The following is a 27123-nucleotide window of genomic DNA, read 5'->3' as shown; positions in this document are numbered from 1 at the left end:
TACCACTTAAGACATCATATTCTTACAGTTACTGAACTTTTTCCAAACCAGAACGTTCTAAGTGTTTTACATATGTCTTAATTACAAGCTAAGGCCCAATAGTGTTTAAGAGAGTGATATGTAGGCTATGTGGTTTTTGCTGTTGGTATATACTTAATCTGATACTTTCATGAAGTATCAGATCAACTTCATAGGTTGTGATTGATTACCAGTTCTAATTGTAAATGTTGCAAATTGCTATTAATATATGATTAATCCCATGTATAACTAATGTGGACTTAAAATGTATTTTTCCACGTTGTATTTTCTTGTTTTAAAGAGCGTGGTTTGCATCATTAACTGTGTGTGCATTTGTTTTTGTAGCTTAATTTTTTCATAGAGTGAAGTTTTTTCACTTAAAAGAAATTTTTATTATTTTTGAGTTGTGAACTCTTTCAGGTAGAAGAAGGCTGGTGGAGTGGAACCCTAAACAACAAGCTGGGACTGTTTCCCTCAAACTTTGTGAAAGAATTAGAGATAACAGATGATGGTGAAACTCATGAAGCCCAGGAGGATTCAGGTACACTAAAAAGTTTTTGGGAAGATTATGTATGACTTAGTATTTACTTTGTAATTTTTGGAAGTTATATTTTTATTTTTGAAAGTTTAGTCAGCTTACGTCAAAGATAAAATTCGTCAAGTAATTTAATATTTTTCTGTCTTCAATCTCTACTTCAGATCTAAGTATACCTTTAATTCTGACTAAAAATGCTACTTATGTAATTTCCTATTTCTGATATATTTATGTACACTTTTGTATATAAATTGCCAAATTTACACATGGTTTACCTGATACTAGAGAAATTTTAGAAATTAAAAAAAAATCTTTTACTGTTTTTCATGTTCACATAATAGATTTTGTTTTCTCCATACAGTTAAATGTCATTTAATTATTTTTGATGTCTGTCATTTAGAGACTCATAGATTTATCCTAATTTCCTCACCATTCAAGAGTTTGATTGGGAAAGTTTTACCCCAAACTAGATTTACATTTTGTCATTTTAAAAATTGCTGTGGGAATTAGGAGATTTTTTTCAAAAGATGATTTAAATTCATAGGTGTTTATGCAGTAGATCTTTTTCTTGGTGGAAAAGCATGCGTAGTGAGGGTTTTCAGAGAGTTACACTTGTGTTAACTAGCAGTACTAGCAATAATAATAATAATAATAGCAATAGTATAGCTAGCAGTACTTGCCATCTTTATGACCACAGGTTCATAGACATTAAGGGGTTGTATTACTGCTTTTCCCCCAGAGTCAGTGAGTGCCAAGGTATGATAACTCATACAACTCAGAACAATGAGATGAAGTGATAAGATTGCTTTGACAGTTAGATACCTAACATTTTTTGTTGTATTCCAGTGGTACACAGCTATTCTAAATGTCTAATTTTAGATATACCATGCTAAGGTTAGTAGTGTGACATATAGAGGGCAAATATTTTGAAATTAAGTGAGACAGTATTATAAGGGTGTTATTTGTAGCAAATGGATTTATGAGCCTCAGTGTACTCCGTAATAAAAGAAATCCAAATAATTTAAAATTTAATTGGGTGATAACATTAAAAATAATTAATAAAAGTAAAAGGCATTCAGAATTCATTTTTGAGATATTCCTAAAGTTAATGTGCTATATGTTTGGTTCTACTATTTCAGACTTTAAAAAAATAAAATTTCCCAAAACCTTGTCTTCATTCATAATTACGTGTTGTTTTCCACATGAGTGATTTGTAAAATGCACCTTACCATCCTACATACTCTTCCTCCCCTGACAATTTTAAGAAACTCTGGAGCCAGGAGAGATAGCAGGCTTTTGAAATGGTAGAAAAGACATGAAATGATAAAGCAAGTTCTGAAGTATATAGATAGAGAGCAGGAACGCTCTGTTGCAGCCCTCTCATTTTATAGCAGAGAAACCAGAGACCAAATAGTGATTTATATTCTTTCCGTTTTTCCTAAAAACATCAGTGTGTCTTAGACTTTTGACTTTTGAATTCCACTGCCATCTCCTCTTTTGTTTCCACTTCTCACCATAGGGCAGCCTTCTTATTGCTACAGTACAGTGTTAATGTAAAACATATTTTTTAAATTTGGAGAAAAATTATAAAAATAAAAACTTCTTGTGTACTTTTTACCCAGGTTTGTCAGCTGTTAATACTTGACCCCATCTCTATATATCCATATTTTTTTCTTAGCACTTCAGTATATATTTCTCAAGAATGAGGATAGTTAATCTCTTAGGGAAGTATAGTAGTTTACCAAAATCAAGACATTTAATACTGCTTATTCCATAGCCCATATGCAGATTTCTTTAATTGTTCCAATGTACTTTCATTGCTATTTTTTCCTCCTAGTCTTGGTCAGGTCCACAAATAGAGTTTATTTCTCATGTTTCTTTAATCCAAACTAGTTCCCTAGCTTTTCTCTGTTTTTCTTGGCATTGAGATTTTTGAAGAGTGTTGGCTGGTTGTTTTGTAGAATGACACTTTCCTTGGGTGTTTCTTCTCATTCTTCATGAGTATATTCTGGTTACATATTACTGGCAGTACCACCGAGTGATGATGCCTCATTGTATCATATTGGGAGACCCATGATGTCATTATTGGTGTTAAGTTTGATTTAAATTTAATTGTAATCCAGTTTAAAATATGCTGCCATTGTAAGTTTAGCATTTTTTTTCTTATAGTTAATATCTTGTAGGGAGCTACTTTGAAATGGTGTAAATATACTATTCCTTATCAGTCTTTTACCCAATAGTAATAGTGTTATAAATTTTGTCCAAATCCATTCCTGCTATCATGATTGCAAGCTGGTAATTTTTTTTTGACTCTACCAACCCTCCCATGTTTATTATTTGGCATTTTACTCTAAAGAAGAGCTTTTCTTTTTTCCCAACTTACTTATCAATGCAGGCTCATCAGTTGGATCTTGGCTTTATTCACCAGATGTTGGTCTATAACCAGTATTATTTATTTTGATAACCCTTAGATTTGGTCCTTTGGCTTCTCTAGCTAACTTACATAATTTTTAAAAAATTGAAATTTATTGGAGGTACGATTTATATACAGTAACTTACACCCCTTTAAAATTTATAATTTGATGAGTTTGACAGAGGTACACATCAATAAAAACCATCAACGTAGTAAGTATACAGAACATTTCTGTCGCCCTCAAAATATTCATGCCTCTTTGCAGTCTGTCCCTTTCTCTGTCCTTGGTCCTAGGCAATTTCAGATCCACTTTTTTGTCAATGTGAATTAAGTTTGCATTGCTGTGTCCTTTTGACATGTTTCCATCATTTTTGTGATACAGGATTTTCTTAAGCTTTCCCGTTCCCAAGCCTGGAGTCAGTCACTTAATCCAGGCAATCTTGGTTTCTTTTATAGAGGAACAGCATTTAGACATCAAGATTTAGGTAGACAGATGTGTGCTCATTGCTACTGGAGGCGATAATCCTTTTAGTTCCTCTGAATTGATTGTACTGGGAAATACACACACACACCTTGCCTGTCTCTCTTTACCTGTCAGTCATCTGTTTGTCTGTCTCTTTACTGTACCTCTAATTGTAACTTAATACCACAGGGTATGTTCTAGTTTCTTAATGATTCCATTTCTATGCCTGTTATCCATAGACATGAGTGAAATGAGTAATTGAGATTATTTTATTTTTAAAGAAATTTAATTTTTTTATAATTGTGGTTACAAACCACAGTTATATTTGCTGTGTCCATTTGGTTCTTAGTATAAACACCATCTAGTATTAGGATTGAAAGAACAAATGCTTAAAAGGCAGTATTCTAATTTTCTGTGTTATTTATAGATTATGATGCATACAGAAAAGCCAACATGAATTCAATTTCTAAAAGACTGATGTAGAAGAAACCTCTCGTAAGTTTAGAAAGTAATAGGAAAAAATGTGTTACTTTACATGATCGTAAAATTCTTTTAATTTGTTCTGAAAAGTAGATAGTGTATAATAGATCTAATAAATGAGAGCTAGGAATAATGAATGAGATCGTAAAAAGTATTACCAGTTAACTAAATAACATGAAAAATTCAGGTAAGGAGTTAGTTATAGTAATAATTACTAAGTTAAAGTGAATATATAAATTAGTTGGAATAATGTTACTGTTACTGTAATTTTTAGCATAAAATATATGACCTGAGGAAAAAGTAGATGCTATTTTAATCAAGATAATATTTCTTAACCCTTTTATGTTCTAAATTTATTCTGGTTCTGTGAGTGAACAAAATCTGTCTGTAGGCCAGAGATTTAAGGTCTACCTTTCTAGAGGATAAGACAAATATGAATAAGTATACTTAAATCATAGAGTAAAATGATTTGAGTTACTTTGGGTTGGTAAAACATTTTTAAACAATATTTTGTCAGTTTATTTTGATTAACTTGCTAATTTTCATTGTCTTAGTATGGCCCAGCATGGTAGTGCACATCTATAATCCCAGCACTCAGAACCTGAGGCAAAGAATTGATCATTCAGAGCTAGCCTGGGTTACATGACACAATCCTGCCTTTAAAGACAAAACAAAACCAGTCAGCCCCTCTGACCTGACAGGATGGAGCTCTTTTAGCTTGGATGTTATTAACGAAACTCTGGTTTTTACCATTTAATTGTTCTTTCCTTTGTTTCTTCTCAACATTTTTTTACTTATTTTTTATGGGACTGGGATTTGAACTCAGTGCTTTGTGCTTGCAAAGCAGGTGCTCTACTGCTTGAGGCACACCTTCAGTCCATTTTGCTCTGGTTATTTGGAGATGGGGTCTTGTGAACTATTTGCCCAGGCTGGCCTCGAACTTCAATCCTCCTGATTTCATCTTCCCACGCAGCTAGGATTATAGGCGTCAGCCACCTGCTCCTAGCTCAACATTTTCTTATGTGTATAATTTAAGTAGGTTAAGTATACCCACACTGTTGTGTAACAGATAGCTAGAACTTTTCATTTTGCGAAACTGCAATTTTGTACTCAGTGATAACTCAGCATTTCCCATTCTTGTCACTGGTTACCACCATTCTACTTTCTGTTTCTATGAGTTTGATTACTTCAAATACCTTATATAAGTAAAATTATACAGTATTTGCCTTCTTTATTTCATTTAAACACAGTATTCTCAAAGAGCACCTATGGTGTAGCATTTGACAAGATTTCCTTTTTTTTAAGGCTGATTAGTATTCCAATGTATGCGATACTTTTGTTTACCTATACTTCCCATGACTTTTTGTTTTTCCTTAGGCAAGTTCTCACTGTTTAGCCCAGGCTGGCCTCCAACTCTCAATTCTCCTGCCTCTCATTTCAGCTCCTTGAGTGCTGGGATTACAGTCATGTACCATCGTGCCCAGTTTATAGCAATTTGTTAAATAAGTTAACAGTGTAGTTTGGCCCATTCATTAATCGACTCTTCCTTTCATGAAAGATTTCTCTGTAGCATATGATGCTATTTGATAGCATCTTACCTGAAGTAGAAACTCTTTCAAAATTGGAGTCAATATTTTATCAACTAAGTTTAAGTAATATTGTAAATTACTTGTTGTCATTTCAACAACATTCACAGCAGAGAATAGTGGTTTTGAGAAACCACTATCTTTGCTGATTTATCCAGAGCAACTCCTTACCTGTGAAAGTGTTATCAGCAGTTCAGTCACATCTTCAGGCCTCATTTCTAATTCTACTTTTCTTGCTTTTTTGACCACCTCTGCAGTTACCTGCTCACTGTAGTCTTGAATCCCTCGGTGAGGGTTGGAATAAACTTCTTTCAAATTCCTTGTTAGTGTTTTATATTTGGACTTCTTCCCATAACTCATGAATGTTCTTAATGACTTCTGGAAGGGTAAATTCTTTTCCAGAAGGTTTTCACTTTGCCCACCTCCATCAGAGGCTGCCACTTAGGTAATAATATTTGAAAGTTCATATTTATTCCTCGAATTAAGGGCTTCAGAAATGATTGTGTTAACAGGCATGAAAACATTAATCTTATCATATATCTCATCAGACTTCTTGCTTACCGGTGCAGTGTCAGCGAGCAGCATTATTTTGAAAGGAATTTTTCTTTTCTTTTCCTTTTTTTCCTGTGTAGTAGGTCTCAACAGTGGGCTTAAAATATTTAGGAAATCTTGTTGTAAATAGATATGCTAGCTTACATGTTGTCATCCAGGCTTAGCTGTTTCATAGATAGAGTACAGACAGTAAATTTTGCATAATTCTTAAGGTCCCTAGGATTTTTTAAATGACAAACGAGCATTGGCTTTGAAGTCACTAGCTGCATTAGCCTCTGACAGCACAGCCAGTCTGCCCTTTAAGCTTTGAGCCAAGCATTGAGTCCTCTTCTGTTGCTATGAAATTTTTAGATAGCAGCATCTTCCAACCTAAGGCTATTTTCATCTACATTGCACATCTGTAGTTTATTGTACCCACCTTCATCTTTCATTAGAGTTGGATCTTCTGGATAATTTGCCACTTCTTCTGCATCAGCACTTGTCACTTTACTGTGCATTGCTGTTATAGAGTTGACTTCTTTCCTTAAATTTCGTGAACCAGCCTCCTATAACTTCAAACTTTTGTGCAACTTCTACCTCTCCTTGGCCTTTACAGAATTTAATTGGGCTTTATGAAAAGCTGTGGTTGATTTGATCTATCCAGACATTTAAATCTTTTTCCGTATCAGTAATAAGATTGCTTCACTTTTTTATCATTTGTGTGTTAACTGAAATTGCACTTTTAATTTTCTTTAGAAAATTTTCCTGTGTGTCATACCTGGCTAACTACTAAGAACAAGAGGTTCATCTTTCAACATACTTTTCCTCAGTGAGCTTAATCAGTTCTAGCTTTTTATTTAAAGTACAACTTTTCCTTTTATTTGAACACATAGAAGCCATTGTGGCTTATTAATTGGACGAATTTCAGTATAGTTGTGTCTCAGGGAATAGGAGATGCCCAAGAAGAGGGAGAGAGATGGGGGGTGAGGAGGGCCATTGGAGAGTCAGAACCCATACAACATTTGTTAGTTTAAGTTTAGCGTCTTATTTGCAGTGCATGTTGCCCTAATACATTCACAATAGTAACATCAAAAGTCACTGAACCCAGGTCACCATAAAAAATAAGAAAAAGTTTGAAATACTGTGAAAATTACCAATATGTTACACAAATGTGAAGTGAGCACCTGCTGTGAACAAATTGTGCTGAAGAATTTGTTTGACACGGAGTTGTTACAACCTTCAGTTTGTAAAAATTGCATGTAGTGTCTGTGAAGAGCTGTAAAATGAAGGTATCTGTGCTTGTTACCATTGTACTTCTTAAATAACTAAAAATTGTTTCTGTGTATAATTTGTAAAATCCTAGAAATTTGATTGAAGGTTTTGTGGTTTAGAACTATGATTTTAAGGTCATCTGGCATTTAGTTCAAACACTAGCTTTATTACTTATCAGCTAAGGTCCTTGTGAAAGTCCTTAACATCTATTTGCTTTAGTTTACTTATTTCTAAAATGAGAAATAATACTGTTTAATGACAAGAAGAAAGCCGTGAAGATGAAAATTAGGTAATTTATGTACAGACAAAGTACCTGCCACAGAATTCCTGAGTCAATAACAACCACTATTTTTTCTATCCCTATTAGTATTTTTACTGTTAGAATTGAGCAGACTATTTCAGTGAGCTGATATCACCTATTTTCCCCCACCTTTTAACCCCAATCTGAAATCCATCTTTGATGGGTTTACTTTTATAAGGATGTTTGAGACTCTTACTGGATAAAAGCTGTGCCTCTTTTACCCATAAATATGTACTGTAAGAATTGCCACACAATTTCCTATGGGATTGTTCATAAGTCACTGAGCTTGTAAATAAGAACTCTAGTCATTGAGCAGAAAGTAAAAACACCTTTCTTAAATAATGTTAAGCTTTAAAAACTTTTATTATCTATCATAATTTAAATTTGTACTGACAAATTTATCTGTCATAAGTTAAATTTGTCACTGATGAAGTTAAAGTCTACTTTAACTTCATCTCAGTGAAAATGACAGGTCTTAAACTGTTGACTTTTTTAAATGAAAGAGAATTAATTAATTAATTAATGTCATGATAGCCATTCTATCACCAACCTTTAAACTGTTAACTTTAAAAAATAATAATCCTAGCTTTTATATTCAGAAACTCATCCTAATTTTGATCAGATTGAATCATATTAACTTTTAAAAAATGATTATGTTTTCTCTCTTTAATGTTTCAGTGTTAAATTATTTCATCTTTGGCCAAGATCTATAAATTTGTCTTGGTCCATTTTGTGTTGGTGTAATAAAATACTTCAGACCTTACAAAAAAAGAGTTTTATTCAGCACAGTTTCTAGAAATCTGAGAGAGGAGGGAAGGTGGTTTAGGCTTGCCCCTTTATAATAGTTGCTTTTTCGGGGACCAGCAATTCACTTTTGCTAGTCCTAATCCACTCCTTGATACTAGCTAGCATTGAACTCTTCACTGGGGTGGTTGTGAGCCAATTACCTCCCAATAGGCTCCACCTCTTAAAGGTTCCATCACTTTCTATACATCATTGATGTTGGGGACCAGACCTCAAGCATGTGAACCTTTGCTGGCAGGGACAGTCATGGTATGATTTTGTTAATGATCTGAATTTCTTAGTCTTTTACTAATTAAATGTACATAGATTTGTTGCTGTTTTATACAACAGCAAAAACCAGTAGAGTATCCTTGCTTTTGGATATTTTAATCTTTAGTTTTACTGTTTTTAATCTGCTATATTTTAATTAGTTAATATAGGGCGTAGACATGGATGGGGATGTAGAGAGTTTTGTGATTCTGGGTGTCAGACTTTAAAAACAAATTATTCTTTCAGATACTGTTTTGACTGGGCCTGCCTCACCATTACCATCTCCAGGGAATGGAAGTGAAACTGCACCTGGATCGATTACACAGCCAAAGAAAATTCGAGGAATTGGATTTGGAGATATTTTTAAAGAAGGCTCTGTGAAACTTAGGACAAGAACATCCAGCAATGAAACAGAAGAGAAGAAAACAGAAAAGGTGGGAATGATGAATTTGACTTAGGCTAACTTTATTCATTTTCTACTTACCTTTTTTTTCTTTCTTTCTTTTTTTTTTTTTATTTGAGACAGGGTCTCCCTGTATAGCCTGGGCTGGTCTGGAACTCCACATTTGCCTGCCTCTGTCCCCATACTAGGGTTATAGATGTGTGCAGCACCCTCAGAATTAAGTGTTTTTGAGAGCGTAATTTAGCATGCAACTCTATTACATTTCTGTTTTGAGATTGCTAATAATTTTGTTATGAATGAGAATCTTGTGGGAAACTTTTCTTTCCAAATTTACAATGATTACTTTCATATTTATGTTTGAATCTTACAAAATTAGGATACTGATTTCTGATGAATTTAACAAACTTTTCTTAGTAGAAGGTTTAGGTTTTTTAGTTATAACAATATAAATGTGAAAGGAAAGCTTTCCTTTTTTAGCTATTTTAAAATTCATTCACAATAGAATATTAATTAACTTTTTTATGGATTGTCAGTAATTGCTAAATTTACTAATCTCCTTTCTGAATGTATGGAGAGTTTTATTTTTCATTAGTATTTTACTGTCATTTTCAAATGAAGTAAAGGTAATGAACCGTAATCTATAAGATGTAATCAGTTTTAAAATCAAACCCTAAGTTTTAATATTGGTGGAAACAGTAGCTAGTCTTCAGAACATTTTTTTTTTGAAGTTTTTTTGTTCCTACTATCAGTATTGTGGAGATACTTGGGTATTTACTTTAGGTAGGATGCTTTTCCCTTGACTTAAGTGGGTGTTTCCTTTATAGTTCTCATTTGTATCTCTTTTCTAACACTTTAAGAGTTCAAAATATTTTAATACTTACTTGCTTAATTTAGCTACAGTTCACTTATAAGACTGTACTTTGATTAGTGAAATACATTCTTTCATTTTTTGCCAAGGTGGGTATTTTCAGCATTTGTTTTTGTCCTTTCCCAACTTCATATTTTTCCATTTAATAGTTAGGTGGATTCAGGAAAGAGATCTTCCTCTTTGTACCCTGTCCTGTCCTAGCTCGAAGACTGTGAGGTGTTAAGATTATGGGGTCTGATTGATTGGAATTCTCAGGTTTTGAGATGGTACTCTATCGCCATAGAACAGCTAAAAATGATGGAGGAGCAATTCTTGCATTATGAGGGACATTGAACTAGATGGTCGGGGGGGGTCCCTCTTCCCTCTAGCTCTAAAAGCTTTTGATTATTTTGATTAATGACTATATTAGTAATCTTTCAGTCACCATTAATAATGTCCACTAGTCAGTTACCAGAGTAGTCTCAGTGTTACCCTATTTGACAAAGTTGGGAGCACCTATTTCATAATGTAGATGACACCATCTTGGAAAATATGGTTAAAATTGGAAGAAGTTAAAATGAGTATCTTGAAAGACAAATAGAAGACAGCAGTGTGGTTGGTACATAAGTAGTGTGTTCAAATTTTGAGGTATTGAAATCTAAGGTCAAAATTACAATTTTTGGGAAGAAAGTAAAGGAAACACTTCTACAAGGTAGTGAAAGAATTACTATAGTCAGTTATAATGGTAAAATGTCTAAGTACTCTATAAGGTTTGTAATATTACCTAAGTATTTTCATTCAGATAATAATGGAATACAAATAGTTTTGGGTCTAGGCATGGTGACTTGCCTATAATTTTGTTGACTCTAGAGTCTGGAGCTTGCTGTTTGAGGCCAGCCTGGACAAAAAGTTGGTGAGGCTCCATCTCAGACAATAAAAAGTTGACTGTGGTGGTGCATGTCTGTCATCTCAGCTACATGCAGGAAGCTTAAATAGGATTGTAGTCCAGGCTGGCCCAGGCATAAATTGGAGACCCTGTTAGAAAAATAAGGTGAAAAGGGTCAAGGAAGTGGTTCAAGTGATGAAGTGCCTCCCTAGCAAGTGCAAAGCCCTGAGTTCAAACCTTAGTAACCCCCCCAAGCCCCCGCACAGTCTACTCCCCCCAAATATAAGAGCTTTTAAAGTTCTATTTCAGTTTAAGCTTCAGAGCTATTAGGAGCCTACTTTCTGGAGTCAGACTTCCTAGGTTCAGAACTGGTTCCAATGCTAAATTACTGTTATTGTGGGAAGATTATTTAGCTGCTTTCTAATCTATAAAAGGGAAGAATAATGCCTACTTTGTGCAGATAGTTATAAGGATTAAGTATAATACATTTAAAATGCCTGATTTTTATTGCAGAAATTCTAAAGTTATAGCATGACTATATTATGCTATTCTCATGGAATTTTTAAAATTAGTATCATTCAAGGAAGTTTTGAGCTTTTTAAAAAACCTTTTTTATTGCCAAATTTTCAGTCACATTACTCATATGGCTATAAGTACCATTAGAGAAAACTGGGTAACTATAAATGGAAACTTTGTTTAGCAATATTATTTTTATTTTAACTTAATTAGTTCATGTCATCCTTTTCTATTCTAGTCTTTAATTATGCAATCACTAGGATCCAAAACTCAAAGTGTGGAACTAGCAAAAACAGACTCTGAAGGTAAAATTAAAGGTAGGTTTTTAAATAAAATCTTCTTAGTAGAAACATGTTCAAATGTGTTCTTAGACTTGATTAAGGGATTTGTTACACTGTACTACGTATCAGAATATTAAATCCTAAGGTTTATGTGCTCCATGAGGTTAAGGATTTCCATGTGCTGTGTTCATTGGCGTTCCCCTTCTAGTTAGAACTCTGCCTGGTGCATATGTTAGGTAAATACTTGAAAAAATGATTGGTGAACTTGTTTTTTAACACACAGTATTGACTATAAAGTTTTAAAATTTAAAGATGAATTACTAAGTTCATCTTTAATAGCTTCTTATATATGTATTTCTTTACACAAAAGACAGGCTAAGTATTTGCTGAAACAATTTGTATAGCCACATTTTTTACCTTCTTTATTTCAGCTAAGGAATATTGTAGAACATTATTTGCCTATGAAGGTACTAATGAAGATGAACTTACTTTTAAAGAGGGAGAGATAATTCATTTGATAAGTAAGGTAAGGTATTTTTTTAGTGCATCATTTAATTCATAGAATATTTTTCAAAATTTGTAGATTGCCTCCAGAATGTAAGTTCTAGAAGAGCTGGAAATATTTCTTTGTTTCTGGATCCTCAGAACCTGGCTCAGGAAGTTTAAAAAAACTTTAAAAAGCTGACATTTGTTATCTATATTTTTTATAACTGCTATATTGAAAATAATTAACTATCAAATTGATTTTTTTTTCTTTATTAGCCCGTTTCACAGATTTCTATCCTCACTTCTCTTCATATTTTTTCCTTCATCAATGGAAGCATTGTAACATAAAAAGAAAAACAGGGAAATAACCTAAATGTCCATCACTATGTAAATGGCTACCAGATTCTTCATTCTTTGGAAAATGATGTAGCTATTCTAAGGGAAGAAATGATTTTATAAATTGGAATGAATTCTAAAACAAAATAACCTTATTTTGTTTTAGAATTAGAGTATGGAAGCCAGTAAATGTTGTGGGGTTGTTTTTGGCTATATCCCTATAGTACAATTTTTGTTTTTTGAAATTTCTCCCATTATTTTAAATGGACTTTGTTGTGATATGGCTTAATGTATGGGTTTGAATCAGAGTTTCAGGCTTGCAAAGTAGGTGCTCGCTAAGCAGGTACTCTACCGCTGTGCCACACCTCCAGTCCATTTTGCTCCAGTTATTTTTGGAGATAGATCTTGTGAACTGTTTGCCCAGGCTATCTTCGACTGTGCTTCTCCAGCTCTCAGCCTCCCATGTAGCTAGGATTACAGGCGTGAGTCACTGGCACTCAGCTTAGAATTTTTTAAAATAAATTTTGTTGTGTATTTAAAGTATGTAACATGTTGTGAGATGTAAATAGATAGCAGAAAAGGTTGTGTATTGAAACTAATCAATATATCCCTAATCTCACATAGTAACTCCCGGAAAAGCAGCTAAACTCCACTCATTTCATAGCGTGAAACTATGAATACATGTAATTTTAAATATTCACATGGTTCAGATGGATAAGATCTGACTTTGCAAGCAAAGGTGGTTATTTGGAAAGAAGATTTTGTTAATTTCTACAGTTGCTAAATAAGTAATTTTTAATATATAAAGTGTTAAGAAGAACATTAAGGAAGATGCAGATTGATTATTCATACTCTATCTCTCTTTACCTTTCTCTCGTACTTTCTCTTTCATCTTTCTCTTCTTCCCTTAAAATCTTTTAATCTTGTAGATGAAATTTTAAAATGGACTAATTAAAAAAATTAAACCCAATTTTGTAACTGCTACTAAAATTAATATGTGGGTTTTTTTTTTTTTTTTAGGAGGACCTTATGATCTGTTTAGGTTTTTGTTTTTTTCTTGTAAAGATATTAGAATTCAATATTTTCCTATTTTGTTTTCTCTCATTTAAAGATAACTACTGTTATTTGTATTGATTTTCAGGAGACTGGAGAACCTGGCTGGTGGAAGGGTGAACTTAATGGTAAAGAAGGAGTCTTTCCAGATAATTTTGCTATTCATATAACTGAACTGGATAAAGATTTTCCAGTAAGCTTTTGTTTTTCATTGGTGAAATTGCTTCAGTATTTTGACAATATTGTTTTTCAAAGCAGGTTTTTTTGCCTTGCTACTAAACTATTTTTCTGAAGGAGTTTCCTAAAATTACGTGTTTAGGTGAAGGTTAGTTGAATTATAGTAAAACAATATAAAGACACATGGATGATGGTAGATATAAGTTTATAAAATAAAGGAAAAAATAGACAGACTGCTATATTTGATTTAAACCATGCAGAAAGTCATGGAAGTGAGTGAATGCTTATAAATTGAGGGAAAACAGGCCTTTTTCTTTAATTTTCCCTTTGAGACACCTTAAGAATTAAAGAATGAAAACTAGGTTGATTTATTGTTGTTCTTGTTGTTTGTCTATAAATAAGGTCTACCCTCCCCTTGTCTTGCTACTTCCCCTATCCCTCTATCCTTAACTGTGCAAAAGGGGTAAAATGATGTTTAAGAATCTTAAACTAGGGAGACCAGAATGCAACAATTTTGCTCATTAAGATACTTGACTTTATTCAATTCATTGATGATATTTGAAGTATTTCGCTATAAACTTTAATCAAGGAACTAATTTGAAGCTAGGGCATAGCTCAGGTGGTAGAGTGCCTACCATGTACAAGGCCCTGGGTTCCATTCCCAGCGACACACACACGCACTTATGTACATATACATACACATGCAGATATACAGAGATTGGGGTGTGTTTGGTTCATTTCTTGCCGAGGATGAGATGAAAAGAAATGTTTTTCTAATTTTGATTATTAATTCTTCTATGTTATTTGTAACTTATCAACATTTTTACTACTTTTTTTTTTTTTCCTTTTGGTTACAGAAACCAAAGAAACCACCACCTCCTGCTAAGGGTCCAGGTATGTAAGAAACACATTATTTTAGTTTGCTATTCTTCATATTTTCAAAGTCTGAAACAGTAAGAATAAGTTTAATGTAAATCATTATATTAAACAATTATAATATTGTATAAAAATTGGGTGTTCCTATGTATTGTTATCCATCACTTTTGGAAATGGAGCCTGTGTAGATTTGAACTTGGTGCCCTGTGCTTGCTAGGCAGGCACTCTGCTACTCCCAGCCCTCATTATTTTTTAGAGTGCCAGTGGTATAAATTAGGAGTCTAGTTAGGTGTTGTAGTGCAGGCCTGTAATTGCAACACACTCTTGAGGCTGAGGCAGGAGTATTGTTAAGTCAAGGCAAGTGAGATTGTCTCAAAAAACAAAAAAATTAAAATAAAAAACAAATAAAATTGGGATTTTGGAGGTAATTTGGATACTTTAGTTAACCTGTTTTAGAAAACTTCTTGTATTGACCTAACCTTTTAGTTGTTCTACCTTTTGTTGTTGGTTTTTTTTTCTTCTTTGTAGCACTGGGGTTTGAACTTAGGACTTTATGCTTGCTAGTCAGGTACTCTATCACTAGAGCCACTTTGCCAGCCCTAAATATTTATTTTTTAATACAAAAGCTTCATATAAAGTATTAATTGATCCTAAATATAATATGATTTTGTTTATTTGTAATTTTTTTTTCCTGTAGTACTGGGGTTTGAACTCAGGGTCTCATGCTTGCTAGGCAGATACTCTACCACTTGAGCCACTCTGCCAGCCATTTTTTTGTGTTGGATATTTTTGAGATAGGATATTGCTTTATTTCTTTGGCCCAGGCTGGCATTGAACTGTGATCCTCCTGATCGCTGCCTCCTAAGTAGCTGGGATTATAGGTATGAGCCACCAACACCCTACTGATTATTTTGAGACAGGATCTTGCTGTGTAGCTGAGGTTGACCTTGAACTCATGTAGCATTAGGCTAGCCATGAACTCGTGATCCTTCTGCTTCTGCCTCCTGTGTAGTGCTGGAGTTACAACTGTGAGCCACCATGCTTGGCCTACAACATGAGTTTGAAAATGCAATAAAGTGCAGTCATGCATATGTAGTTGTATCCATAAGTATGCTAAATGAAAACCCATATGGCAATAAGAAACATTAACAAGCCTAGTCGAAGTATCAATGAAGATACTCCTCTGACTTCCCGTGCTTCATAGAGCATGAAAAACCACCAATCATTTCGTTAGTCCTTGTACATTATTTTCTGTCCACATTCTCTGAGTCTGATTGCATCCTTGGGTTTTATGTCAGTTTCTCTGTGACATTTTCCTTTTCTGTGTAGCAGATCTGCATCATTGGCTGCTGCTTTGGGGTCTAGACATCCTTCCTGGTGTCCATTGTTAGTCCTTATAGCATGGAGAAACTTCTCACTGATCTTCCCAACAGAACCCTCTGCCTTTAAAACAATAATTTATACTTCTTTAAGAGTTAGATTTAGAAATTGGTTCTGTATTTCCATAAATTCTACCCCAAAGCATCTGATTTTAGAAAAATAGCAAAAATTTTTATTTCTTGAGAGATTTGCTGGTTTTAATTTTTTTTAGAAGGACAATCAAAGCTCTTCCCTCTCCCTTAGTTTTAGCTTTATGTTTGCTAATTTAATTCCAAAGTGAGGAAAGCAAATCTTAAAGGTAATTTTTGTAGAAGTTTTAGTGTTGAAGGCTTAATCTAAAGCTGTACAATTCACCATGGTAGTAACCCTAACCCCTAGCCATATGAGGCTTTTCAAGTTAAATAAAAAAATCAGTTTCATAGTCACAGAAGTCACACTGCAAGTGTTCATTGGTCATATGTTGGATAATGCAAGTCTAGAACATTTTACCAACACAGAAAGTTCTACTGGACTGTGGTGTGACAGAGGATATGAACATTGACACCTAAACTTGACAGAAGGAAATGAGACCACATAATTGTTATTGAGGGTAATAGTATCAGATCAGGATTAGAAACTGAGAGTGGTGTTGGAAGTGGTAGCTCATGTCTATAATCCCAGCCACTTGGCAAGCAGAGATTGGGAGGATCATGGTTGGAGGCCAGCCTGGGCAAAAAGTTAGTGAGATCTCATCTTAACAATTAAGTCAGTCACTGTGGGTATGCTTCTGTAATCCCAGCTACTCAGGAGACATATGTAAGAGGATTGTAAGCTGAGACTGGACCAGGCAAAAATAAGAGACTCTGTGCAAAATAAGCTAAATGCAAAAAGGGGTATAGGTATGGCATAAGTAGAGCACCTGCCTAGCAAGCAGGAGGCCCTGAGTTCAAACCCCAGTACCACCAAAAAAGAAAAAGAAAAATTGAGCATAGTGATTTCGGTGTACTGTTCTTTTTGTTAAACCATCTAATGTTCTATTAAAACTGCTGTTTACTTTTTTAATAGTTAAATAGTGTCCATGCTTTTAACTAATTTTTAAAAAGTAAGTATGTACTTTGCTTTTTGTTCCATAGCTCCAAAGCCTGACCTGTTAGCTGCAGAGAAGAAGTTCTTTCCTCTAAAGCCTGAAGAAAAAGGTAAGTCTGATTTTTTTAATCCCCCCTTCCCTAAGCAATCCTTTCTTTTCTTTCTTTTATCATTTTTACTAATTTATTTTTTTTAGCATTTACTCACATGTGTGCACATCGTTTGCCCCCCTTCCCTGCTTCCTGGCACACCTGTTCTGGCCTCTTTTCTCCGATTGAGAAAACATAAGAGATATTAAGAAAGACATAGCATTTTTACCAGTTTGAGATAAAGATAGCTATATGGAGAGATTTCTAGTGTTGCTTCCATGCGCTTGTGAATTAAAAACCGACATTGGTTCATCTCTACCAGACCTCTCCACTACTTTCTAGTCTTCTTCCTATAGTGCTCTCTGCCAGTTTAAGATTACTTTATTTGCTCCTCTATAGTGAGCACATCAACCACATTCAAGTTTTAGGTCCTTCCCTTTACCTATTCCTCCCATGCACGTCTTCCCCTTAGTGTATGACCCATGTCCAGTAATATTACTGGATTTGTTTTAGGTTTGTAATTCACCTATGAGGGAGAACATGTGAAGTTTGGCTAACTTCGCTTAAGATGATATTCTCCAGTTCCATCCATTTACTTGCAAATGACAAAATTTCATTGTTCTTTGTGGCTGAGTAAAATTCCATTGTATTCAAATACCACATTTTCTTAATCCATTTGTCAGTAGTGGGGCATCTTGGCTGTTTCCATAACTTGGCTACTGTGAATAGTACTGCAATAAACATGGGTGTGCATGTGTCTTTGGAATAACCTGAGTCGCATTCCTTTGGGTATATCCCTAGGAGTGGTATTGCTGGATCATATGGCAGATCTATGTTTAGTTTTTTAAGAAGCCTTCATATTGTTTTCAGAGTGGTTATAGTAGCTTACATTCCCACCAGCAGTGTATGTGGGTTCCTTTTTCCCCAACATCCTTGCCAACATTTGTTGTTGGTGGTGTTTGTGATCCTAACTAGTCTAACAGGAGTGAGGTGGAATCTTAATGTGGTTTTGATTTGCATTTCCTTTAGGGCCAGGGATGGTAAGCAGTTTTTCATGTGTTTTTTTGCTATTTGTACTTCTTCCTTTGTTACAGTTCTGTTTAGTTCAGTTGCCCACTTCTTTATTGGTTCACTGATTTTGGCGGACTTTAGTTTTTGAGCTCCCTATATATCCTGGTTATCAGTACTTTGATGTATAGCTAGGAAATATTTTCTCCCACTCTGTGGTTGGCCTCTTCAATTTAGAGACCATTTCTTTTGTTGTGCAGAAGCTTTTTAATTTCATGTAGTCCCATTTGTCTATCATTTTTCTTAGTTGCTGGGCTGCTGGAGTTCTACTGACAAAGTCCTTGCCTATACCTATTGTTTCCAGCGTATTCCCTGCTCTTTTGTGTACTATGCAAGGTTTTGGGTCTGATATTAAGGTCCTTAATCCTCTTTGAGTTGATACTTGTACAGGATGGCAAACATCTAGTTTCAGTTTTCTGCAGGCTGATACCCAGTTTTCCCAGCAACATTTGTTGAAGAGGCTGTCTTTTCTCCATGTATGTTTTTGGCACCTTTATCAAAAATTAGGTGGGTGTAGCTGCATGGATTCCTATCTGGCTCCTCTATTCTGTTCCACTGGTCTTCATATCTGTTTTTGTGCCAATACCATGCTGTTTTTATTGCTATAGCTCTATAGTATAATTAGAAGTCAGGTATTGTGATACCTACAGTGTTGCTCTTTTTGCTCAGTATTGCCTTGGCTATTTGCAGTCTTTTGGGTTTCCAAATGAACTTTAGGGTAGGTTTTTCAATTTCTGTGATAAATGTCCTTGGGATTTTTATGGGAATTGCATTGAACATGTAGATTGCTTTTGGTAGCATAGCTGTTTTCACTATGTTGATTCTGCCAATCAATGAGCATAGGAGATCTTTCATCTTCTGTAGTGTTCCTCAATTTCTTTCTTCAGTCATTTGTAGTTCTTGTAGAGGTCATTCACATCCTTTGTTAAATTTATTCCTAAGTATTTGATTTTTTGGGGGGCTATTATAAATGGAATTGTTTTCCTATATTCTTTCTCAGTTTGTTCATTGTTGGTGTATCGAAAAGCTACTGATTTTTGTAAGTTGATTTTGTATCCTGCTACATTACTGAAGCTATTTATGGTGTCAAGGAGTTTTTGGGTGGAGTATTTTGGGTCCTTGAGGTATAGGATCATGCCATCTGCATATAGAAATACTTTGACTGTTTGCCTGTTTGGGGTTGTGTACAGTTGGTACAGTAGGCTAGTCAGCTGGTGGTGAGTGTGTAGGAGGGCGGAGTATTGTGGTGACAGGGTTGGGAAGGATAGGAGGGGGAGGTGAATGCAGGGGAAAGTGGATGAGAAGGGGCAGAAAGAACAGTTGGGAGGGAGAACAATGGAGAAGGAGGGAAAGTGAAGAGGGTAAGAATAGGGGTAAGAGAATAGTGATGGTGAAGTTAGTAATACAGGAATAAAAAAAAAAAAACCAAAAAAGAAACACAATACAAAACACCAGGTTCAGGAACCACAGAAAGTTCAGTCCTGTGGTGAGAGTTTTGGATTATTTCCTTAGGTGTCCAATACTGGTATTGGCATACAAGTAAAAGCTCTGATGTTATCTCGCCAGGTGACTGGCTTGTGAGTAGTATTTGATTCCTTCTGTCCACAAGATTAGTTAGAATTGTGAAGTAAGGTAAGACTGGTGGTCAGAGCTGTTTCCACCAGGCAGCATCTGGGTGGCCGTTCAGCTGCAGCTCTGTTTGGTCAGCTCCTACCCCAGCAAGGCAGGGCAGTTCAGTTTTGAATAGTGCCCGCTGTTCCATAGATCAGCTCTGGATCCACCACCTGCCCTGCTGTGGGAGGTTGACCTGTCGCCCACCCTGCTGTCAGCCTTTATGCCTCCCCTGATCTCCGCTGGGTGCTGGTGACTCCTTTGGGGGGGTTGGCTTGTCACCCCATTCCTGCTGTGTCACTCCTTTGTGCCTCTCCTGATCTCTGCTGGGTGTCAGGGGTTCCTGCTCTCAGTCTTTGCATGCGTGGGCGGGTGTTAGTTAACTGAGAGTTTGGCTCTGAGAGTTTGGTTCCTTGCCCCATCCCTGGGGCAGGTTCAGTGTTCCACCTCCACCTCCACTGTTGGTGTCAAATTACATTTGCTGTTTGTTTTTCAGTTTTGCTGGGGTGTGTGTGTGGGGGTGTAGTCTGCCCAGGGGCTTCACTGTATTGTTTTCCCAGGGAGTGGGTAGAGCAGTCTTGCATGGAGCATGGAGACACGTTGCAGGGAGGAATGGCCTGCTTTTTTTCAGTGAGGCTTACGTGCTTGGTGTCCAGGATGTCCCTGAGTTTGATTCTGATTGATGCTTTGTCTTGCAAGTGTAGCTCCAACGTCTCAAGGAGGTTTCTGGGGTCATGGAGCTTAGTATTTCTGATTCCCTGCCCTGGTAATCCTTGACTCTCTCTAGCAATCCTTTCTTTCACTGTCATTTTAAAGAAATATGTCTCTTCATAATATCCTGTTTATACTGACTTTCTACAAGTGCTTGTATTTATCTTACAATGTTTGGAGTTTTCTGGGAGGAGGTGTTTTATCAAGGTTGATAGCAAATTAAGCTTTTACCCTGATACCAATCTACATTCATTAAAAAATTAAATCATCCTTTCAATAGGTTATAGTAGTCAGTCATAGTTATTGCAAATGATGAACACTAAGCATTAAGTAAATTACATTATTTTTTTATAGTGTTTCAGAGAAAATTTAAAATTTCCTTAGGTATAAAAGTGGCTATTACTTTATGTCATTGTATGTGTTTGTCATATGAACTTGGAAAGTTACACGTAGGTACTATACATATTTTTTCAAAAGCATGTTACTTTGTTGTTAATTTGTAGAAAGAAAATCTTTCTCTATATGCAGAAATATCTGCAATGGTTGAGTTATATATGTGGAAAAACTTGAATTCTGTCTTAGAATGCTTTTGTTTCTACTGCCAGTGTTATAGTTTAGCCTATCCTTGTCTCTTACCTACTGTGTCTTATCTGATATCTCTTACTTTATCACCTTATGTGGCTTGTACTTCATAGTGTTACCAGGGTCATTTTTTTGTTTGTTTGTTTTTTTGAGACAGTATCTCTCGATGTAGCCCAGGCCGAACTTGAACTCATGATCCTTTGCCCCAGCCTCTCAAGTGATAGGATATAGGAGTGTCCTACCCTGTCCAGCTCTCTCTCTCTCTCTTTCTCTCTCTTAATAGATGCTTTTTGGAACAGCTTTAGGCTCACGGAAAAATTGAGTCAAAAGTGCTGAGAGTTCTCATATACCCCCTGTCCCAATATAGGCACTCTCCCCTTTTCATATTGGCTTCTCCCACTTACTAATTATTGAGAAATTCTCCATGTCTTTTCTTGGCCTGGTAGCTCATTTGTTTTTAGTTCTGAGTAATATTTCACTGACAGCATGAACCATCGTTATTTACTCACCAAGAAATACGTTGATTGCTTTCAATTTTTGGCAATTATAAAGTTGCTATAGACATATATGCAGTTTTTAGCTCATTTACCAAGGAATGTTGTGTTGGGTCGTATGTAGGAGTATGTTTAGTTTTGTAAGCAACTGCCAAACTTTCTCCCAAAGTGGCTGTATTATCTTGCATGACTGCTAGAGTGACAGTTTTTTTTGTACATCCTTGCCACCATTTGGTAGTCTCTCTGTTTTGGTTTTTATCAGATGTATGTTTTACAAATATTTTCTCTCATTATTTGGCTTGTTTTATTTGCAGAGCTGAAGTTTACATTTTATTAAAGTTCATTTTATGAGCAGTTCCTTGAAGGGCCATACCTTTGTATGGTATTTAAAAAGTCATCACCATATTGAGTATTCAAGACCATCTTGGTTTTCTCCTATGTTAATCTTGTAGGAGTTTTATAATTTTGTGTTTTGCATTTAGGTCTATGATATATTTTGAATTTTTGTCTCTCTCTTTTTTCTTTTTGGCCTTTGTATGTCCAGTTGATTCTGTACCATTTGTTGAAAAAGTTTCTTGTTTACTTCAAATTAAAAGTCCAAATACAAGGTACTTCAGTAATTACTGTCAACCCTAAATTACATTTTTTGGTATCATTTTCCACCCTTCTCTTTCACTGAATGCAGCAACCACTGATTACCTGGAATCCTTCTTTCTCTGCAGTTTTTCTCTCCTCATAATCTTTCATGTCTAGTTCCTTTTCATTTTTCAGGTTCTAATTTAAAATGCTATTTCTTGGACATTGGTCTTTTCCTTGCTACTCTTATCTAAAAGTAGATGTTTCTCATTATTGTCTGTCTAGTTTCAGTATTTTTTGTATGTGGTCTTTCCCCCCCATGCTTGATTAAACTCCATGAAGGAAGTATGTGTTTGTGTATACATCTGAACTTTATTTGCCATAGGTTGTCTGGGACAGTAGGTATATAGGCTGTGTTCATGGTTTCAGAGGTTTCAGTCCATGGTCAGTTGGCTCCCTTGCTTTGGGCCTGAGACAAGAGAATGTCATGGTGGTGTGAGCATGGTGAAACAGAGCTTCTTACTCACAACAGCTGGGGAGCAGAGAGAGAGTTAGAAGGAGCCAGGGACCAGATATACTTTTCTATTCATGTCACCCCACATGACCCACTTCCTCCAATGCACCCTTATCTCCTAGTTTTCCACTACCTCCCAAGAAAGCTATCATATTATGAATCCATGAAGGGTTTAACAATCCTTTGATAAAGTCAAAAACCTCAAGATCCAGTCACTTCTCAATGTTTGGATCCATCAGCTGGGGATTTGAACCTTTTGGGGGTCAGTTAATATCCAAATCATAGCAAGTACAATAGGGCACATTTATTTTGTACTTTGAAGGACTATTAAGGGTTTGAATAATTCCAGGGTATGCCATGTTCAGATTTTTTTCATGACTTTTTCTAGTGCTGTTTATAAAATACGGATGGTGGAAGGCTATGTAAAAGTTGAAGAGCAAAGAACAGACAGGTTTATTCAAAATGACCTGAACAATAGGGAAACAATCTCACATAACTGGAAATCCAGAAATTGTTACGGGACTCATAAGTCACTGGTTTCATTACAGATCAGGATTTTGTTTCTTTTTTCTGTTCCTTATCCTTAGTGTTTACTTTGTCTTAAGATTGGCTTTCCTAGTGGTCACAGGAATGCTGATAGTGATAAACAAGGCTACTGATTTTTTGTGCATTTGACCGGAACGAGAGGAAAACCTCTTTCTAGACATGGAATTAAGCCCTTTTCAGTTTCTTGGGCCAACTTTGGGTACATATTCACTTCCAGACCAATAAGATGTGTAAAAATAATTCTATGCACTGATTGGCTTAGTGTAATCGTATTGAAGATGGGATGGCTGTGGGTGAATCAACAATTGTGTGCTGAGATACTGAGATTTCTTTAGGGGTTATCATGAAGAAACCAATTTAGGTTCTACATTGAGACATCTTGCTGACCAGTTCTTACTGATTGTCAAGAGGGAGAAATGAGAGATGTAATATGGAATAGACTATTTCTAGAGCAAAATAGGGTAAGTTCAGCTTTTGACATGGAATTTGTTACGAATGTGGGAAGCATGGGTGAACCTTTGACAACATTAAACGTATTAAATGTTTATCTATAAGGTTGTGTCCTGGAAGTTAGGCATTGAGATTATGAATATGGATATAGTTTTTCGAGAAGATTGGTTAGAGAATGATAAGAAAGCCTAGCAGAGACTTAGAATACATACATTTAAGAAGTTATTGGATAAACTGTAACTCTCCAAGAATACTGACAGGAGTGGTCATAGAGATAGGCAGAGAATGATCAGAGAGCACAAGGGAGTAGATGTAAGTCAAATTTGAAGTTTAAGATTTCCTCTGACAATAACAGCCAAATCTGCTGAGAATACCTACAAATAATTTTTTTCTGGATTCAAATCTGTGAATTTTATGAGGTAGAGGTGAAGATTTCTTTTTCTTTTCTTTTTGATAATCAGCACTGAGGATTGAACCCAGTTGTTCACACCTATAGGCAGACATATCGCCTTTGGAACTATACCTTTGTCCTATTTGTTTATTTCTTATTTGGGTATTAGTCAACATTGTTTCTTCTCTTCTCTTTTACTTTTTGTTTTTTTTTTTTCATTTTTCTTTTATTATTCATATGTGCATACAAGGCTTGGTTCATTTCTCCCCCCTGCCCCCACCCCCTCCCTTACCACCCACTCCACCCCCTCCCGCTCCCCCCCTCAATACCCAGCAGAAACTATTTTGCCCTTATCTCTAATTTTGTTGTAGAGAGAGTATAAGCAATAATAGGAAGGAACAAGGGGTTTTGCTGGTTGAGATAAGGATAGCTATACAGGGCATTGACTCACATTGATTTCCTGTGTGTGGGTGTTACCTTCTAGGTTAATTCTTTTTGATCTAACCTTTTCTCTAGTTCCTGGTCCCCTTTTCCTATTGGCCTCAGTTGCTTTAAGGTATCTGCTTTAGTTTCTCTGCGTTAAGGGCAACAAATGCTAGCTAGTTTTTTAGGTGTCTTACCTATCCTCACCCCTCCCTTGTGTGCTCTCGCTTTTATCATGTGCTCATAGTCCAATCCCCTTGTTGTGTTTGCCCTTGATCTAATGTCCACATATGAGGGAGAACATACGATTTTTGGTCTTTTGAGCCAGGCTAACCTCACTCAGAATGATGTTCTCCAATTCCATCCATTTACCAGCGAATGATAACATTTCGTTCTTCTTCATGGCTGCATAAAATTCCATTGTGTATAGATACCACATTTTCTTAATCCATTCGTCAGTGCTGGGACATCTTGGCTGTTTCCATAACTTGGCTATTGTGAATAGTGCCGCAATAAACATGGATGTGCAGGTGCCTCTGGAGTAACAGTCTTTTGGGTATATCCCCAAGAGTGGTATTGCTGGATCAAATGGTAGATCGATGTCCATCTTTTTAAGTAGTCTCCAAATTTTTTTCCAGAGTGGTTGTACTAGTCTACATTCCCACCAACAGTGTAAAAGGGTTCCTTTTTCCCCACATCCTCGCCAACACCTGTTGTTGGTGGTGTTGCTGATGATGGCTATTCTAACAGGGGTGAGGTGGAATCTTAGTGTGGTTTTAATTTGCATTTCCTTTATTGCTAGAGATGGTGAGCATTTTTTCATGTGTTTTCTGGCCATTTGAATTTCTTCTTTTGAGAAAGTTCTGTTTAGTTCACATGCCCATTTCTTTATTGGTTCATTAGTTTTGGGAGAATTTAGTTTTTTAAGTTCCCTGTATATTCTGGTTATCAGTCCTTTGTCTGATGTATAATTGGCAAATATTTTCTCCCACTCTGTGGGTGTTCTCTTCAGTTTAGAGACCATTTCTTTTGATGAACAGAAGCTTTTTAGTTTTATGAGGTCCCATTTATCTATGCTATCTCTTAGTTGCTGTGCTGCTGGGGTTTCATTGAGAAAGTTTTTACCTATGTGAATTTTATGAGGTAGAGGTGAAGATTTCTTTTTCTTTTCTTTTTGATAATCAGCACTGAGGATTGAACCCAGTTGTTCACACCTATAGGCAGACATATCGCCTTTGGAACTATACCTTTGGCCTATTTGTTTATTTCTTATTTGGGTATTAGTCAACATTGTTTCTTCTCTTCTCTTTTACTTTTTGATGGGAAGGGATTTGAACTCTGCCAGAGCCAACATGTCCAGTCCACTTTGCTTTGGTTATTTTTGGAGATGGGGTCTTGTGAACTATTTGCCCAGTCTGGTTTCAACCTCAGATCTTTTTAAATTTACCCTCCCAAGTAGCTAGGATTCCAGGCACGAGCCAGTGGTGCCAGGCTTAAGATTTTTTTGGGCTTTGTGTTGACGTTATCTTTTTTTGTTTGCTTGTTTTTTGGTGAGACAGGTTTGAACTCAGGGCTTTGTGCTTGCAAAGCAGGTGCTCTACCACTTGAGCAACACCTCCAGCACTCAGTCATACTCAGAACATACTTTAGTTATTTTCTTAGCATACATTTTAGCTGTTTTCAATGAAAAAAATTAATTCTCCTTTTCTGTATTTTAAATTATCATAAGCTTGTAAGAATAGGGGGCTGGTTAACATAAGAACCAGCCATGTGGCCTATGTTTTAAATAATTTTTTCTTGGACATTCAAGTAGTTACTTTAGGACTTACTGTCTTAGATCTGTATTTTCTCTTGATTTTGATGAGTTCTTAGCAGAACTAAAATTCTTACACACAGGGATATTACTACATGCAACAGAAAATAAAGCTGGAACCCTACCTCATATTATATATAAAATTAACTGCAAATGGATCAGTACCATAAATAAAAGTGCTAAAATTCTTGGGGGTAATTCTTAATGACTTTAGATTTTACAGTGGATTATAAGATACGTTTGATATTGTAATATAAGAAATGTGTATTTGATCTTGGTTTCTGTTTTCCTGGCATATAGCTTCTAAAACCCTTGGTATTTCCTAAGTGATAATGGCAAATGGTGTATGCTTTGTTATTTATATCAAATATCTTTTATCCATACCTTAATGAGGTGATTTTTATAAATCCTGTAAGGACAGGGGTCTGGTTGCCAGGGGGGAATTAACCCTGTGATTATAGTGTTGGAACATTTAGCCCCATCCCCAGACTTCTAGGGATGAAAGAGGGACTGGAGATGATTAGTTGTCACTTAATCATGTTGTCCTAATGAGACCTCCATTAGAAATCTTAAAATGAGGTTTAAAGATCTGTTAGGTTAATGAATACATTGAGTTGCTGGGACACTGAGAATGGGGTACGGAAGCCGTGTGCCTTTTCCCACTTATTTTGTCTTGTAGATAGATCGCTTCCATTTGGTTGATGCTGAGTACCCTCCTTTGTAATAAACTAGTGGTAGTAAATAAAGTGCCTTCCTGAGTTTCCTGAGCCTTTCTGACAAATATGAACTCTGAAACTTATGGTTTATAGCCAGTTGGTCAGAGTATGAGAGGGGTAGTCTTGAAATTCATACCTGAAGTGAGGGGTGGCCCTGTTGTACTGAGCTCTTAAAATTTGT

The 27123-nt window shown here is 35.7% G+C and overlaps 1 protein-coding gene across 2 annotated transcripts in view; it reads left to right on the top strand.

Annotated features, from left to right (window-relative positions):
• Positions 1–27123, top strand: part of Cd2ap (CD2 associated protein) — a 92159-nt gene that overhangs the window by 44168 nt on the left and 20868 nt on the right. For both annotated transcript variants that reach the window (XM_020168708.2, XM_074081992.1), the window contains exons 5-11: positions 439–559; positions 8899–9086; positions 11543–11621; positions 12017–12111; positions 13549–13653; positions 14495–14531; positions 17006–17068. In XM_020168708.2, the coding sequence (XP_020024297.2) occupies positions 439–559; positions 8899–9086; positions 11543–11621; positions 12017–12111; positions 13549–13653; positions 14495–14531; positions 17006–17068 (688 nt within the window). The remainder of the gene's footprint in view (positions 1–438; positions 560–8898; positions 9087–11542; positions 11622–12016; positions 12112–13548; positions 13654–14494; positions 14532–17005; positions 17069–27123) is intronic.

This window comes from Castor canadensis, chromosome 8, assembly GCF_047511655.1.
Source record: "Castor canadensis chromosome 8, mCasCan1.hap1v2, whole genome shotgun sequence".
In the NCBI taxonomy this organism is placed as follows: domain Eukaryota; kingdom Metazoa; phylum Chordata; class Mammalia; order Rodentia; family Castoridae; genus Castor; species Castor canadensis.
Note: the sequence above shows the minus strand (reverse complement) of the source record. Positions and strands in the feature narration are given on the sequence as shown.